This window comes from Ochotona curzoniae, unplaced genomic scaffold, assembly GCF_017591425.1.
Source record: "Ochotona curzoniae isolate NIBS_2020 unplaced genomic scaffold, NIBS_Ocur_1.0 contig_46, whole genome shotgun sequence".
Classification (NCBI taxonomy): Eukaryota; Metazoa; Chordata; class Mammalia; order Lagomorpha; family Ochotonidae; genus Ochotona; species Ochotona curzoniae.
The window spans coordinates 5,740,798-5,757,296 of record NW_024466340.1 but is presented as its reverse complement, the minus strand read 5'-3'; the positions used below and the strand labels follow the sequence as shown (position 1 = coordinate 5,757,296).

The window sequence follows — 16,499 nt, the reverse complement described above, 5'->3', positions numbered from 1 at the left end:
AGAGTCGCTGCTGTGAGACCCTGATGAGCATCGCTGCCTGCAAGCAGCGTGGCCTCAGTCCCCAGCTGGTCTCCTGTTGAAAGCACACAAGCTGAGAGCTGAGGCCTCCAGTTTTGCACATTGAGGGGCTTCTAAAGGAAACTTTGCCACATGGGTAAGGTTCAGACTCTGACATGGCTGCCTGTATCTGGCCCAGGCTGCTGCTTCCAGGACGGCGTCTGGGCAAAGCAGACAGCCTACTGCACGCAGCCCCCCTTAGGCTTAAACGTGACATCACAGTGCTCCCCCCGCATCGTTACGTCGTGGTGCTGGACGAGACAGCGGAAACCTTCCACTCATCTGATCCATTCAGGAACCAAGACAACAAAGAACAGTTTTAATCTAATTTTATTTCTAAAGTTGAAATTAGCTAGCAGGTAGCACTTAAAATACACCTTCACCATACAAAACAGTGTAAATTGCTTACACGTTAATAAAGAATTTAGCACACACACACTTCTAATGGAAGAAGCTGGACGCAGCCCTGGCTATAAAAGCTGTACCTGAACAAAAATGGACATGTTTAGTCTAAGGCCCTGGCAGCTGACTACAGAATGTCAGTTGTTCCCAATTATGTTTAACTGCAGAAATAGCAACAATGTGGAAACTTACATTCATCAAATACAGCTTCTTAAATACACATGACTCAATCCGCGAGCACGGTGGCCGCCACTCGGGCATGTTCCGTGCTGGCCACTTGTGGACAGTGACCTCATTCCATCGGCACAGAGTTCCAAACATCCAAGTGGTTTCAGTCTAACAAGAACAGGGTATCCTCCAGCGAGAGCAGTGGCCGATGCTACGCCCCATCAAGTCCTGGGGATGCCTGACAAGCGGGCAGACCCCAGGAAGCTCACGGCGCTGACCAGTGTCCACAACCTAGGGTGAGCGTTTCTCCTACCAATTCAGAAACAGCTTCAGCCTTTGAACAGGAAGCTCCCAATACCCTCTGCGCACTGGAGTGCTGGGGGTCCAGTAGGAGGGGCAGCTCTTCCAGGGAGAGCCCCCACCTCAGGACTTGAACACGTGTACAGCTCGCACCACATACTGTCGGCAGATGGGACACTCGCTCATGCGCTTGCCGCACTTGGTGCACGTGACCATGTGCCCGCACTCCAGCAGCACGCAGTCGATGACGGCGTCCATGCAGATCCGGCACAAGCTGTCGTCTTCTTCATCCTGCAGCTGCAGCCGCTCGCCATCTGGAAGGCAACCACGAGCTGGGGCTGCAGACCCATCGGCCCAGCCGCTGCCCCAGACCTGCTACAGGCCCCAAACTACCCAGTAAGTCCTTAGCCTAGAGCTGGCCAGGTAAGGAACACCCAACAAATGCTGCCACTTGCTTTGGATTTTGTATATGAGCTGTCTGTGATCAGGAGAACTTCAGCGGTGACCTGGCGGGTCACAGTCTGGGGTAACTGCAGTGCCTGACATGCACCCCAGCCCTATAACATCTCATCCATGTCCCTGTTGCCCAGCCCAGCTGGAGTCTGTCTCCTGCAAGGACTGCCTTCCCCGTCCTGGAGCCCAGATTTAGGTTCTAAGGAGATCCCGCTCTGAGCAACAATGGCAAAAAATGAGTTGAAAGTTCATCTTGGGCCAAGATCTGACCAGAGCTATGGCCTGTGAAGCTTACGTTTCTACAGGCCCGTGGGGATTGCTGAGGAGCAAGGAGTGGATTCCACTTGGAGGGACCAGCACGCTCCAGATTCAAGGAGAACTTCCCCACCAGCCATCTGGTAAGAGTCCGGCAGTGCCAGGCTCATGACTCCAGTGCGACCCAGGGAAAGGATCCAAGGCGCCAGCAGGGAAGGACCTGTGGAGCTGTGCTAGAAGCGGCTTAAGGTGAAGGCGGGGCAGGCGTAGGTCCAAGCTCTTCTTTCTAAATAAATTAGGGAGTTGTGTGGATTGGCACAATTCTCCCTGTACAGAGGGAGAGGTGCAAGAGCCTAGCTAACTTTATTTTTAGATTTCTTGCATCCACTGGTTCACCTTCCTCAATGCTTGCAACAGACTGAAGCTGGGCCAGGCCAAAACCATGAGCCAAGATTTCTATCTGGGTCTCCCACATGGGCAGCAGTAAGTGCAAGGCGAGAACTCTAGCCACTAGGTACCACACTGGGCCCGATAACCAAAACGCTTAATGGCTTTGTATTTATTTTTCATGTATTTGCAAGGCAGAGCAACAGGGAAAGGGAGACAAACAGCTCTTGCATCTGCTGGCTCATTCCCCAAAGCCTGGCATAGACAGGGGTGGGCCAGGAGCCTGGAGTCAACATCAGGCATCCCCCAAGGGCTGCAGGGGGGACACAAGCCACTACCTGCTGCCCCCTGGGATCCATCAGCAGGAAGCTCAGAGTAGCTGGGGCGCACACCAGCCATCTAAAAGCTATCTGTGGGCATGTGGTCCATTGCCACTGGACATACAAGCAACCCAAGAACCCCTAAATCCAGCTTCCAAAGAAAAACTTGGCCAGGCAGTGGAGAGGCACTCTCTTCCCCAAGATCCAAGATGAAAGTACAAACTTCTCTCTGCCATCTTTCCCCCTTACTCATGCTCCCTGGATGTGGCCCACATGTCCCTGTCATTTCCTCACCTTTAAAATAACCTTTACAAAGCAAGAAAAAATTCAAGATAATAAAAGTTAATGATAAAAGACTGCTTAGACAAGTTTAGACAAGAGCATGTCACCAGTCTGGAAGCTAATGAATTTTGTTTTGCCCATAAACACTAGGGTTTTGCGCTGTTAATAGCTACGAGAGTATTTCTGTACCACAGCTTACCAATAAAGAAGTTGTTTAAGAAGTAGGCTCACGGTCCCAGCACAGTAGCCTAGTGGCTAAAGTCCTCACCTTGCATCTGCCAGGATCCCATACGGGTGCTGGTTCATATTCTGGCTGTTCATTTCCCATCCAGCTCCCTGCTTGTGGCCTGGGAAAGCATTCGAGGATGGCCCAAATCCCTGGAACCCTACACCTGCGTGTGAGACCCTGAAGAAGCTCCTGGCTCCAGGCTTTGGATCAGCTCAGCTCTAGCCATTGCAGCCACTTGAGGAGTGAACCAGCAAACAGAAGATCTTTCTGTCTCTCCTCTTCAAAAAAATTAGATTCACAAAAACCTAGAATACTTGACGCTAAGAACTACTTAACGGGCTGTTGGCAACCTTCCCCACTGTTAGGGTTCAGAAGCCACCCTGCAGATAACCAAGTAACTGTCCGTCAGAGGAGTTACTTAGAAACAAGCCCTTTTCAGATGAGTTTCATTAGGGTTCCGACAAATACAATAAGAAAAATCAAACTGAACAAATCATTAATTCACCTGCCCTCGGCGGTCTCAGAGCAAACATCACACGGTGAACAGCTGAGAAGGGTCCTAACTCAACCATACATGATCAGAAGCCTAAGAGACACGCTCTCAGCCCAGCGGTGCAGTGTATTAACCCTCTGCTGGAGTGCTGTTAGAGCCGAGACAGCAGATGGCAGCACAGTGCTTGGGCCCTGCTATGCATGTAGGAGACCCAGATGGAGTTGGAAGACCCCAGCTTCACCCTTACCCAGCACCCTGGAGAGCATGCCAGCAGATGAAGCCCTCTAGGTCCTTGTCTGGCTTTCACACGCTCACTCTCCCTCTGTCGTGGTGCCCAAGGCCCACACTGGAGGACCTGGGTCCAGTATTAGAGCAGACCGTGGGAGACGAGGATTAAGTGTCTGGCTTTGGTCTGGCTCAACCCCAGCTGTTGCAGGCATCTGGGAAGTGAACCAGCAGATCTTTCCCTGCCCCTCAAGCAAATTTTAATAAATTTGGAGACAAAATGGTACGCTTTGTGGAAGCCTAAGGAAGCACACTACAAGGGGCAAAAACGGGGAGAAATCGTGGAAAAAAAGAACTTACATGACTTTTGGTTTTCTTCGTTCTCTTTGTATAAGCGGTTTACTTTCTCTACCAGCTCCCATTTCTCACAGCAGCCGGAATAGTTGACAAAGTTCCGAGCCAGGATTTCCTTGAGCTGGCGCACACTCATCCCTTCCACCTCCTCGAGGCTGGACAGGTCCGACAGCGAGGCCCTGACTCTCTTCTTACAAAGCGCAGGGGTCTGCAATCACAAGAACAACCGTTACCTCTGCTCCCACCGGTGCACACAGCCCCTCGGCCCCACTCGCCCGGAAGGGTTCCAAGGGACTAGCCTGCATTCAAACGGGAAGGATTTTTGTTTTTGAATCAAGAGCAAGCTCACAAGGCAATCTTCCCTTCCTGCCAGATTGACAAGTCAGAGCAAGCCAGTTTCACAGAAGGTCTCACCTGCTCCTCCAAGTTTTCTTCATCATCATCGTCGTCATCCTCGTCCTCGTCATCGTCTTCGTCTTCGTCATCATCTTCTGTGTTGGCTGAAGCCGTTTCACTTTGTACCTGCACACACACAATGCATCCTCTTGGTCCTCAGTAGCAAGCCATGTTTATCAGTAGAGGCAAGCCTTAAATGAAAACCTCACCAGGACATGGCCCAGGCTCGGGACATGCCACAGCTTCTTTGGATGCCACAGCCAACTGTCCCGAACAGCTAGGCCCTACGTGACTGCATAAAAAATTCACACTCGGGCCCGACACAATAGCATAGCGGCTAAAGTCCTCACCTCGCACGCGCCAGGATCCCATATGGGTGCTGGTTCATGTCCCAACAGCCCCACTTCCCATTCAGCTCCCTGTTTCTAGCCTGGGAAAGCAAAGACAGCCCAAAGCCTTGGGACCCTGCATGTGCACGGGAGACCTGGAAGAGGCTCCTGGCTTCAGATCAGCTCAGCTCTGGCCGTTGCAGCCCCTTAGAGGGTGAATCAGCAGACAGAAGATCTTCCTCTGTGTATATCTGACTTTCCAATTTAAAAAAATTAAGAATTTTTTTATTGGTTTCAGCGTGGTGACCTAGTGGCTAAAGTCCTCACCTTGAACACACCGAGATCCATATGGGATCTAATCCTGGTGGCCCCACTTCCCATCCAGCTCCCTGCTTGAGCCTGGGAAAGCAGTTGAGGATGGCCCAAAGCCTTGGGACCCTGCACCCACATGGGAGACCCAGAAGAAGCTCCTGGCTGCTGATTTCAGATTGGCTCGGCTCCAGCTGTTGCGGCCACTTGGGGAGTGAATCATTGGACAAAAGATCTTCCTCTCTGTCTCTCCTCTTTGTATATCTGATTTTCCAATAAAAATAAGTCTTAACGTTATTTTAGTTCCCATAAAGTTATCTCATGACAAATTCCTGAATGCAAGAATTTGTAAAAATAGAACCAGAGTATTACTCTTCATCCAGTGACATCCAGGTCACTGAGGCCTCATGGATGCAGGGCTACAACCTGCCCAGGTGCCCGGGGTGCCCGGCTTCAGACAATCCTGCTTTCTAGGCTGCCTCACCTGATGTTTCAAGCTAGCTATAGTTTCAAAAATTCCTCAGCTTCAGTTTGCAGCTTTTTCACCTCTTTTGACTGTATTTTGTTCATAACCCAACGACAGCCTGGGTCAGTCCCCAGTATCAAATAGCTCAGCCCACTCCTTGGCAGGCACCCACTGTACAAGTCAAGAACCAGCACTATGGCACAGGTGAAGCCACCATGTGCAGCGCAGGCATCTCACACTGGAGTACCACTCAGAGTTCAAGCAACTCTCCTTCCAGGCCTGGCTCTTGCTCACACACCTGGAAGGCAAGAAATGATGCAGCAAGTGTGTGGGCTGCTGCACCCCTGTGGGTGTTGGGGCCCAAGCTCTCAGGCCACCTTTCACTGGTTTGCCAGGGACACTATGAGGAGCTTTTGGGCAGGAACTAGCTTAATCTGTTGCATCATAATGGTGGCCCTGAAATATGGCAGTTATAAGTAGTAAGGAACGATGTGCTAGGTTAACTCACCCCACTGATTTGTCACTCTCAGATGTTCACGACAGACAGGGATGGAGCAGCCTAAAGGCTGGAGCCAGGAATCCCATCTGGGTCTCCCTTGTGGGGAGCAGAGGCCTGGGTATTCCAGCCGTTTTCCACTCTTTCCCCAGATGCAACAGCAGGGAGCTGGGTAGGAGGCAGAGTGGCCAGACTCAAACTGGCGTTCTGATATGTGACAAGAACATTCTAGGAGTTGTTGAATGCACTGGAAAGACAACATGACAGGAGGAGAGGAAGGACACCTACCTATCTGTTGGTTCGCCTCCTACATGCTGGTGACAGAAACGCCAGCCCTCGAACCACCACCTGCTGCCTCCCCGCTGGACTGGAGGGGAGACAGGACCCAGACCGAGGTCCTGATACAGGCTGTGGGAGCCCAGCCACCTACTCTTTCCTGGTCACTGACATTGTCCAAGCAGTCCCACCAACGTGGAGATGCTACTTTTTCAGAGTCATCATTTCAACTGAGGTTAAGAGAGTGATGAAGTATTTCTGGACCCTTCAGTGGACTCAGGTTCCCTGGCACAGAAGCCCTGAGATCGTAGCCCGGGACAGTCTGCCAGGGCCAAGTTGAGCTGGAAGTGAGAATCACTCACTTAACTGAAGTCATCAGTGCTAAAGTGCCCCCATATATGGCCACGAGAAAGTGTGCCAGGCCCTCGGTGATTAATCACCCTCATACCTGTGCCAGCGTCTCAGACCTGGAGGCCCCATCTCCGTCCATGAGCTCTCCCTGAAACGAAGACACAGTAGCAGAGGGGGGTGTAGAGTTTGAAAAAAATGAGTGTGTAAAAAAGCTAGACGCCTGGGACCGTGTCGAGTCCAGACTGCCTGTGTCCAGGTGGTTGTCGGAGCTCAGTCCCTGATGGCACAGAACCAGATCCACCAGGTCTTCTTTCTCGCGACAAGTGTCTGTCGGAATGTTCCTGAGCGTGAGGTACTGCCGCAGGTCCTTCACCTTCAGGCGCATCAACTGAGGGCGCTGGAAGGCCGTCTCCTGCAGTAAGTGACAAGTAGAGCATCGACGCAGGTTCTCTTGCAGGACTGAACAAACGGAGCAAAAGTCTTTCTTGCAGTCACAGCACACGTGCTGGAAGAAAAGAGCACTCAATGAGAGTAAGATATGAGCCCTGCTGGAAACAATCATTTTCCTTTGTCTTCTGTCAGAATTTAAATGCTGTTTCTCCGTGAAGCTCTAGGGCACCCAAGTGCACGCGTGGGCATCTCGGCGTCCCAGAAGCCATGGAGAGCCAAGCATCCACCCCAAGGCAGTGTGGAGTCACACAAGTGGAAATACAGTGCTTCCGGAAAAACACACACACACTGCGGGAATGAATTAAAGCCTTCCCACCCCTTGGCACAAACATGCAATTAGCAGAGCAGAGCTGACACGGACCACATGGAGCAGCCTCAACCACAAGCTCTCGTTCTCTTCCTATGTGAACAACTTCCCCATGTAGAGAGGAAGAGAACAGCCTGACAGGGACAGAGAGGTCGCAGGGCTCAACGGCACTTAGCAGTTGGATGACCCCAGGAATGCAGGACCTGGTCACAACCACGCGGACACAACGCGGTCACTTGTTGCACTTTAACCACAAGGTAGCATTCTCTCCCTTAAGTATTTAAAAGACTGAAGTGACTATGGAAGATGACAAGATAGTGGTTCTCCGAATGACTTTCTGTCCAGTGAAAACTGTCATGTTGAATGTCTGAGCTGTAGTTATCATACTCAGCTTTTCATTGGAGAGTTAAGAACATGGACAGAGATGATTTTTATTTTGAAACTTGAGATCATATAATACTCAGTAATCATCTCTGAATAAAACTTGAATAAATCTTGTTTAAAAACACAAATTTTATCAGGAAGAGATAAAAGGTACTGACCAGCCAGGGTTCAGGAGGAGGCAGCACCTGTGCACCGTGAGGACCAGCCATGTCCACTCTGAACACACGGGCGGAATCCTCTCAGTACTTTTACAAAGGAAAAATATTTAATGAGACTGAACTTGGAATTATTTTTTTAAAGATTTATTTTTATTGGAAAGTCAGATACATAGAGAGTAGGAGAGACAGAGGAAGATCCTCTGCCTGCTGATTCACACCCCAAGTGACTGCACAGGCCCCAGTCAAGCCAAGCCAATCCAAAGCCAGGAGCTGCTTCCGGGTCTCCCAAGTGGGTGCAAGGTCCCAAGGCCTTGGGCCGTCCTTGGCTGCTTTCCCAGGTCACAAGCAGGGAGCTGGATGGGAAGTGGGGCCACCAGGACACAAATGGGCACCCATATGGGATCCTGAGGCATGCAAGGCCAGGATTTTAGCCAGTAGGCTACCGCACCAGGTCCTGAACTTCGGGTTTTTAATACAAACTGAAAATCCATCAATTCTTCAAAATAACCCTCCAACAAGGGTTCTGATCCATGCCTTTATGTACAACATTTCATCAAACTCACCTTCTTTCTAAATACTGAAAATGAAAGTCCACAGGCTTTGCAAACTATAGTCGGTCCTTCTGTGGCTGCTGGTGGGTAGGCGGAAAAATCAGGGTTTGTTGCAAATCGAAATGGCCCGGTGCCCCCTGCGAATCCCGACTGCTGGCCCCTCACGGCTCCAGTCCCCATGACTTCATTCAGCAACCCACAGCACGAAGCCCACATGGACGTGGCCCCCGCCTGCAAAAACAATACAAGTGTCGGTTTGGAGAGCGCAGCGCAGGCGCTGGGCGCAGCAGGTCACACCCTGCGGGGTGCTCACATACAACACAAGCTTCCCGCTACTGCACACGCTGGGGAGATGGGAGGGCTCGGGGAGCTGGGTCCCTGCCCCCACAGAAAGATCTAACTGAACTCGGGCTTCCTGGCTTGGGCCTAGATCTAGCTGTTGTGAACAACCGCGGAATGAACCAGAAGGTGGGAGCTCTTCTATTTCTCCTTAAGATTTCTTTGACACACATGCACATCTCATATCCACAGGTTCATTCCCCAGATGGCTGCAACGGCCGGGTCTGTGCCCAACCAAAGCCAAAAGTCCAAGTACTTGGGCCATCTTCTGGAACTTTCACAGGGGCAGCAGAGAGGACTGGATTACAAATTGGGCAGCAAGGTCTTAAACTGATGCTCGTGTAGCATGTGAGCACTGCAGACACGGGCTTAACCCAGTATGCCACAATGCTGCCCCCTTTTAAATAAAAGTTATGTTTTGAAGTCATTTTTTTTTTTTCATGGGAAAAACATTTACAAAGCAAACAGAGAGATCTTCCATCTGCTGATTCACTCCCCAAGTGGCCACAGCGGTTGAAGCTGAGCCAGTCGGGAGCCAGGAGCTTTTTCCAGGTCTCCCATGCGGGTTCAGTGGCCCAAGGCTTTGGGCCATCCTTGACTGCTTTCCCAGGCCACAGGCAGGCAGCTGCATGGGAAGTGGGGACGCCAGGTTTAGAACTGGTGCCCATACGGGATTCTGGTGTGTGCAAGGCAAGGACTTTAGCCACTAGGCTATAGCACCAGGCCCACTCAAGCATTTCTTAAATGAGAATACACAACCAATGTTTCTTCAGATACCGAAGCAATTTTTTAAAATGACTTTTTATTGGAGAAACAGAGGTAGAGAGAGACAAAGAGGAGACAAAGATCTTCCATCTGTTTGTTCACTCCCCAAACTGCCTCAACGGCCAGAGCTGAGGCAATCCGAAGCCAGGAGCTGGTAGTTTCGAACTAACTGGAAAAAAAGTGACTTTTATTTTCAAATGTCTGGCACAGGAAATACTTACAACATCTTGTTGAGAAAAGATAACATACATTAGGCTGATTTCTGGGGCTTCCCTGTCCCCGAGTTCTGAAGTGTTAGGGTTAGTGTTCCAAATGCTGCTCAGAGTAACGTCACCCTGGAAGAGAACTTCCTCAGTGGGCGAGTTCTCTTCTGGAAGACGGTGTCCAAATTAAATTCACAGATCCTAATGAGGCTGCAACCTAGTTTTTTCTTTCTTTCTTTCTTTTTTTTTTTCCCAGAGTCTTCATTCTGCTGCTGTCTTTGGTTAACCACAAAAATGTAGGGCTGAATTAACACCAAATATTGTGTCACAGAATCATATTTTTGTCTGGAATGGTGAAGGGGTTGGTTTTGGCTTTTAAAAAAGTGATTTGGGGCTGGCGCCGTGGAGTAGCAGGTAAAGCTGCTGTCTGCAGCGCTGGCATCCCAGAAGAGCACCCATGTGGAGCTGTGGCTGCTCTGCCCTGCACCACTGGGGACCCGGAAGAGGCTCCTCAGTCCTGCTTCAGGCCAGTCCAGCCTGGGCTATCTTGGCCATTTGGGACGCAAGCCAGTAGCCAGTGGATGGAAGATTCTCTACCCAGTGCTTTCAAGCAATGTGTTTTAAAAAGTAGGTACTTTTCCATTTTGGTAGTCATGACTGCAGTGTAGTTCCCCAGTCGCTGTATTTCCTGGTTCTCCAGCAAAGCCAGTTTCCAGCAAGCGTACTTAGAGCCTTTGGCTTCGCAACCTGCATTAAGTTCCCAGAGTTAATAGTCTGCCTCGGTTCCAATGAGGTGTACTGCACGTCAAAGAACATTTTAATGTCTGCTTTTTCATTTAACACCGATTAGAGAACAGACTTCAGACCTGTAGCTCTGCAGCCAACTAGCTTGATCTTAATGCATCACCACTCCCCAACACAGCTGCTGAGGGGCGGTTTGGTGGAGGGGAGACCAGAATGCTCTCCCCACCTAGAGAAGGACTGAGAAGGTTCCAGAAAGTACCGAGCCTGACATGTGCAGCTCCCTCACAAAAACCACCACCACCAAGTTCTTTTTTCCCTCTGGCTCCCCTGCACTGTGCCCTAAGAATGAATTGCCTGCCCTCTGCAGAGGCGGGTGGGGAAATGCTGGCCACAAACCTCAATCACTTGCCAGAGAGGGAAGCGAGCTTCCAGCAGGACCGGCCACCTGCTCGGGCCACGCCACTTACGTCAAAAGCAGGAACTGTATCCGTTTCTTGGCAAGAATAGCAGCCCAGTCCTTTTTCTTGTAAAATGCCAATTTTCTTTCTTTATTTTTTTTTAAGATTTTTTTATTTTGAAAGGCAGAGTTAGAAAAGGAAAAACATATCTTCCTTCCATAAATGGCCAGAAAGGCCAGAGCTGGACCCACCCAAAGCCAGGAGCTGCTTCTGGGTCTGTCATGTGCAGGGTGCAGGGGCCTAAGCACCAGAGATATTTTCTGCTGCTTTCCCATACAGAAAGAAGGCAGCTGGATGACAAGTGGAGTAACCAGGACTGTAACGGGGATGTGGCAGCACAGGGCTCAGCACGCTCCGTGACCGTGTCCACGTTCCAGCACTGCCTCGCGGCTCAGTGTCTGGGCGTGTATGATCTCATGCACTCTTAGACTCAGTTAGGTGTTGAGGCTGGGAGAAGAGCCAAGCAAGGAGGAGGGGTAGTGAAAATACTTCAAAGTGCTCAATTCAGAGGACCAACAGGAATGTAACTGGCTTTCAAGCGCCTGGTTTAAGAAGCGCCTGGAGAGGGCCCAGCATGGTAGTCTACCTTGAACGTGCTGGGATCCCATTTGGGCACCAATTCTAATCCTGGCTGCTCCACTTCCCATCCAGCTCCCTGCTTGTGGCCTGGGAAAGCAGTCGAGGATGGCCCAAAGCCTTGGGACCCTGCACCGCGTGGGAGACCTGGAGGAAGCTCCTGGCTTCGGATCAGCTCAGCTTCAGTCACTGCGGCTACTTGGGGAGAGAACCAGTGGACAGTAGATCTTTCTCCCTGTACCTCCTTTTCTCTGTATATCTGCCTTTCAATAAAAATAAATAAATCTTTAAGAATAAAGGGAGGGCTGGCGTGACAAAGGAAGAAATTAGACCTGACGGGGGTACCACGGTAACCGGAGAAGGGCGGAGTTTGCCTCCAACCAAACCCAGCATGGATGGTGGAATTCTGGCAGGCTCCTCAGACTGTGAAGCCACCGTTGCATCAATGAGGGACACAAACCCATATCCCCCCACCAAATAAGGGCCGAGGCAACCCCGTCTCGGCTTCCGTGTCAAGCAGAGTTTAAAAGGGCCCCTTCCCATCTCTTCCGCGCCCTTCTTCCTCTGCAGCCCACTCCTTCACGTCTGTCTGCTGCGTGGGGAAGGGAAGCCCCTGACTGTGGTTCTCTGAAATGAAAGCCATCTAAATTCTTTTTATATATTCAGCTGAGTTATTCTTTCCCTGGTGGTCAGCAAATCTAACAATACCTCCAAAATTCTCTAATTGCTATTTAGACATTAACCAAGTGCAAAAATAGATGTGTGCCTTTTAAAAAGTAGTATGGGGGGGGGGGTCACAGGTAAAGCCACTGCCTGTGACACCTGCATCTCCTGTGCACGCCAGTTCAAGACCTGACTGCTCTACTGCCAACCCGGGTGCCTACTAGCGGTCTAGACCAAGCAGCCTGAGACGGTCCAGATGTTCGGACCCAGCCATCGTGTGAGAAAACCAAAACAGTTCCTGGCTCTCGCCTTGCTCAGCACATGGGGAGTGAACCAGCTAATGGAAGATCGTCCTCTTTAAGTCCGTGGTTTTAGCCTGGGAAAGCATCAGAGGAAGGCTCGAGCCCTTGGGCCTCTGCACTCATGCTGGACACACAGAGGAAGGTCCTGGCTCCCAGCTCTGGACTGGCCCAGCTCTGGCTGTTGCACTCATTTGGGGAGTAATTCAGCAGATAGAAGATCTGTCTATTCCTCTTCCTCTATAACTCAAGTAAAATAATAAATTTTTTTTTAAAAAATTAAAACTACATATTGGACACAATGATAGATTTTTACAGCAGTGGATGTTGTAGGTCATAAATGTCACTTTCCTTATCTCTTGGTTTTCTTTTACATAATGAATTTGACTCCTACCACCACTGCTCAAACTTTTATAGGAAAAACAAAAAAAAAGGAAAAGGGAATTATATTTAATAAATTACTGTCTCCTTGCTATTTCATTTTGAGGTTGGAAAGATAAATGTGATTAGCACAGTTAAGGGTGAAATCAATATAAATATGGAAGAACAGGAAGCATTAAACCAAATTAAACCAAACAGGACAGACCAAATTAAACCAAACATTAAACCAAACAGGACAACAATTTGAATTAAAAAAAAAAATGCCTTACAGGGAGTTAATCAGCTCCAAGGATAAACAATTATATGAATTTGAGAGGTAATCTTATTTCAAAACACCAGTCTCCAAACAAAACAATTAAAAAAAAAAAAGCCCTTCCACACATATCCTCAAGTCAGCTGCTCCTAGGCTGGAGTGAAGATGCGGTTACGTAATTACTTAGCCTTTAAATCCTCCTTCCACCCAGAGAAGTACTGGCTTGTAAGGACACTGAGATGTCAGCTTTCCCAAACATCTGGACCCAGTAAGGTCGGGGCAAGCACCTCCACAGCTGAACAATTTCAGCACAAATCAACCTAAAGAAACAGGTAAGCAACCTACACACTGCCTGCTGATGCCCACCGGTCCATGAAGTACTAAAGCAAGAAGCACTGCTCACACAGCTGCTGAACAGCAACTCAGCTCTTCATCCTGCAAGTTATATTACCTTCTCCAATTTCCAGCTACCACTAGGATTTATTTCTCTAACTTAGCAGTATCTCCCACTTAAATCCAAAACTCTGTCCATTGTTAAAGCATTTACAAATTAACTCTGGGGGCCCAGCGTGGTAGTGTAGTGGTTAAAGTCCTCACTTTGAACGCGCTGGGATCCCATATGGGCGCTGGTTCTAATCCCGGCAGCCCTGCTTCCCATCCAGCTCCCTGCTTGTGGCCTGGGAAAGCAGTCAAGGATGGCCCAAAACTTTGGGGCCCCTGCTCCCCAGCTTTAGATCAGCTCAGCTCTGGCTGCAGCGACCATTTGCAGAGTGATCAACAAACAGAAGCTCTCTCTGTCTCTTCTCTCTGTATATCTGACTTTCCAATAAAAATTAAAAAAAAAAAGAGAGAGAAAAAATTAACCCTGGTTCTGTCCCTAATCCTCTCTCGCTTTTCAGCTTCAAGACACTATTAACGTAGTATTAATAAACCTACTGGCACTCTGAGTTATGGCTGGAACCGAGCTGATCGGAAGCCAGGAGCTTCTTCCTGGTTGCCCAGGCAGGTGCAGGGACCCAAGGCTTTGGGCCGTCCTCCCAGGCCACAAGCAGGGAGCTGGATGGGAAGCAGAGAAGCCATGACTCAAGTGTTTGGGCCCCTGCTACCCATATGGGAGACCTGGAAGAAGTTCCTGACCCAGGCCATGCCATGTGGAAGTAAACCAATGGATGAACCAATGGACGAAGGCTCTCTCTCTTACCCTCTCTGTGTAACTCTAACTTTCAAATAAAATACATCTTTAAAGAAAGCAGCTACTTCCAGACATTTTAGTCAATATTCTAACACAAAATCTTATGTAACTGTAAAGTTAAAAAAAGCAAATTTTTACAATATTCTCGTATTTCAAGGCACACTTCAAAAGCTACTTGCTCCCTGCAGCCAAAGGAACCCTTGTCAGTACCTCTGGTTTTGCATTTTTTTTCCTTGCGTAAACACCATTCTCCCTTGTCCCCTGCAAGGTCTGTGTGCCACAGCACAGAAGAGCATTCCGAATTAATTCTCTCACCAGCTCTCCCTCTTGTCTGACACACAGGAAACGTCCAGTTATTTCCTCAATTTCTCTAGCCACTTGACACCACCCTTTGCCCTCTCCCCGGTGAACCGTCGGGGTGCCCGCTCAGTTGATTCCCATACCCACACCCGGCACCCCTCTTCACCTGGAGTAAAGCAGGTGTCACCTACAACCCTCATTCCAACGAAGCCATACCTCCTCCACTGGCCGCGGGGGACCCCGAGAGGAGACGCTGGGATCGCCCCGTTTCCCTTGACCTTCTCACCAGCAACACTCCCACCCGAGGGGCGGAGAAACCTGCAAACTGCCAAATTCGTCGCGAGCGGTCCTGGGTCACGACCCCCCCCCATGCCAAGCCCACAGAGAGCCCTCCTGAGTGGAGACCCCTCAAAAAACACACGCACACCTCGTATCCCGACCGTTTCTCGTGTCAGCCCGCCTCCCCGCATCACTCCTTCCCCTGGGGTCCCGTGATGCTCCCGACACTAGTTCAAGGACTCCCGAGGGCGGGAGAGGGCCCGGCCTGGGCAAAGGCCGGACCGAGGCCAGCACCCCGCGCTCCAGCCTCGGGCCCCGGAGGGGGTGCGCGGGGCCAGGCCGGAGAGTGGGGCCCCCCAAGGCGAAGGCGCGCGGGAGGTGCAGGCCTCGTCCCCCTCCCGCTGCTCCGCGTTCCTGCCGATGGCAGCTCGAGAGGGGCCGGGACCCCGGGTTCCCTTCCCTGCGCCGGTCAGGAGACCCCAGACAACCGCTGAGGGGCCCCCCCACACCTCGGCTCCCCGGCTTCGGCGGAGGTCTCCGGGGTGCTGTGGCGAGGGGACCGCTGAGGTGCGCCAGCTAACGAGGACAGGCGACCAACGGCCCGTGCCGGCTTCCCGGGCCTCTCACCTTCATGGCCGCGACCGCCCCGACTCGGCCGGCTCCGCCGGGTAACGCAGCACCATAGCAGCCCCTAGCCCCGCCGACCTCCTTCCTTCTGGGCGGCGATGATGGAGCCTCCTGAGGCCACTGAGCGTCCGGACGTAAGGGGCGGGGACACGCTCGCCGCACGCCCCTGAGAGGAAGGCCGAGTGGCAGCCGAGTCAGCCAATAGAGAGTCGACGCTCGGGGGACTGGCCGCCAGAGCCAATGAGATGGCGGCAAGAGGGCGGGGCCTCCGGGTGGACGCGGCTGAAGCTGAGAAAAGCGAAACGGGAGGGTCGGGGCGTGGCGGGCGGCCGTGTCCTCAGCCGCGTTGTCGGGTGGGCGAGAGTCTGTGTCCCCCAAACCGCGGCAGCCGCAGAGCCTCGGCTCCCTGAAGCGGGAGGTCGACGCATGGGTGGTTTGCAAGCTTTCGTCAGGAGCGTCGGAGCAAGGAAGGGCCTGCCCGCCTGCCCCTCACGCGCTCATGGCCCCGCGTCCCCTCAGGGAGCGGCAGCTGCCCGCGCTCGGACGCCCCCGAGAAACGAGGTTTGTGGAAAACACTCGGGGAACCGAGGGCTCTCAAGTCCTGACGTCCCTGTTAAAGCGCCAGCAAAAATAACCCAACTCCTAGATTACGAGAAGATTTCAGGTAAAAAGACAAAAACACAAAACTCGCGTGGGTCCTTAAATGAATGCTTCTGGAGCAGAGAAATGACGGTTGTGCACTAAGACGCCGATGTCCTCTGCTGCACTGGGAGGCGCACAGTGGGTGTGCAGGCACTTCTTCACCTGTGACTCCACTGGGGTGTAAAAAATTTCAACGTGAGACTTGTGGTTATTACTTTTCTTAAGGTCCTTCTTAGACTTACTATGTCTGATGATTAAATCACAAAGCTGGGCCATTCTCCTAAGTGGAACTAATATGCCAGCTGATTATTTTTTCTTGCTTCAAACGCACAAATAATGAATGTAATTTCTCATCCAGGAGACTCAGTTTTCTTAAAAAA

General features: G+C 51.0%; 1 protein-coding gene across 1 annotated transcript; it reads right to left on the bottom strand.

Annotated features, from left to right (window-relative positions):
- Positions 1-372: 372 nt before the first annotated feature.
- Positions 373-15,571, bottom strand: RNF34 (ring finger protein 34). Its single transcript, XM_040987048.1, has 6 exons — positions 15,478-15,571; positions 8,411-8,629; positions 6,646-7,053; positions 4,340-4,447; positions 3,932-4,133; positions 373-1,241 (listed from the first exon to the last, which is right to left on the bottom strand). Exons 1-6 carry the CDS (start codon positions 15,481-15,483, stop codon positions 1,051-1,053), a joined length of 1,134 nt encoding a protein of 377 aa, XP_040842982.1. The 5' UTR covers positions 15,484-15,571; the 3' UTR covers positions 373-1,050.
- Between the last annotated feature and the right edge of the window lie 928 nt (positions 15,572-16,499).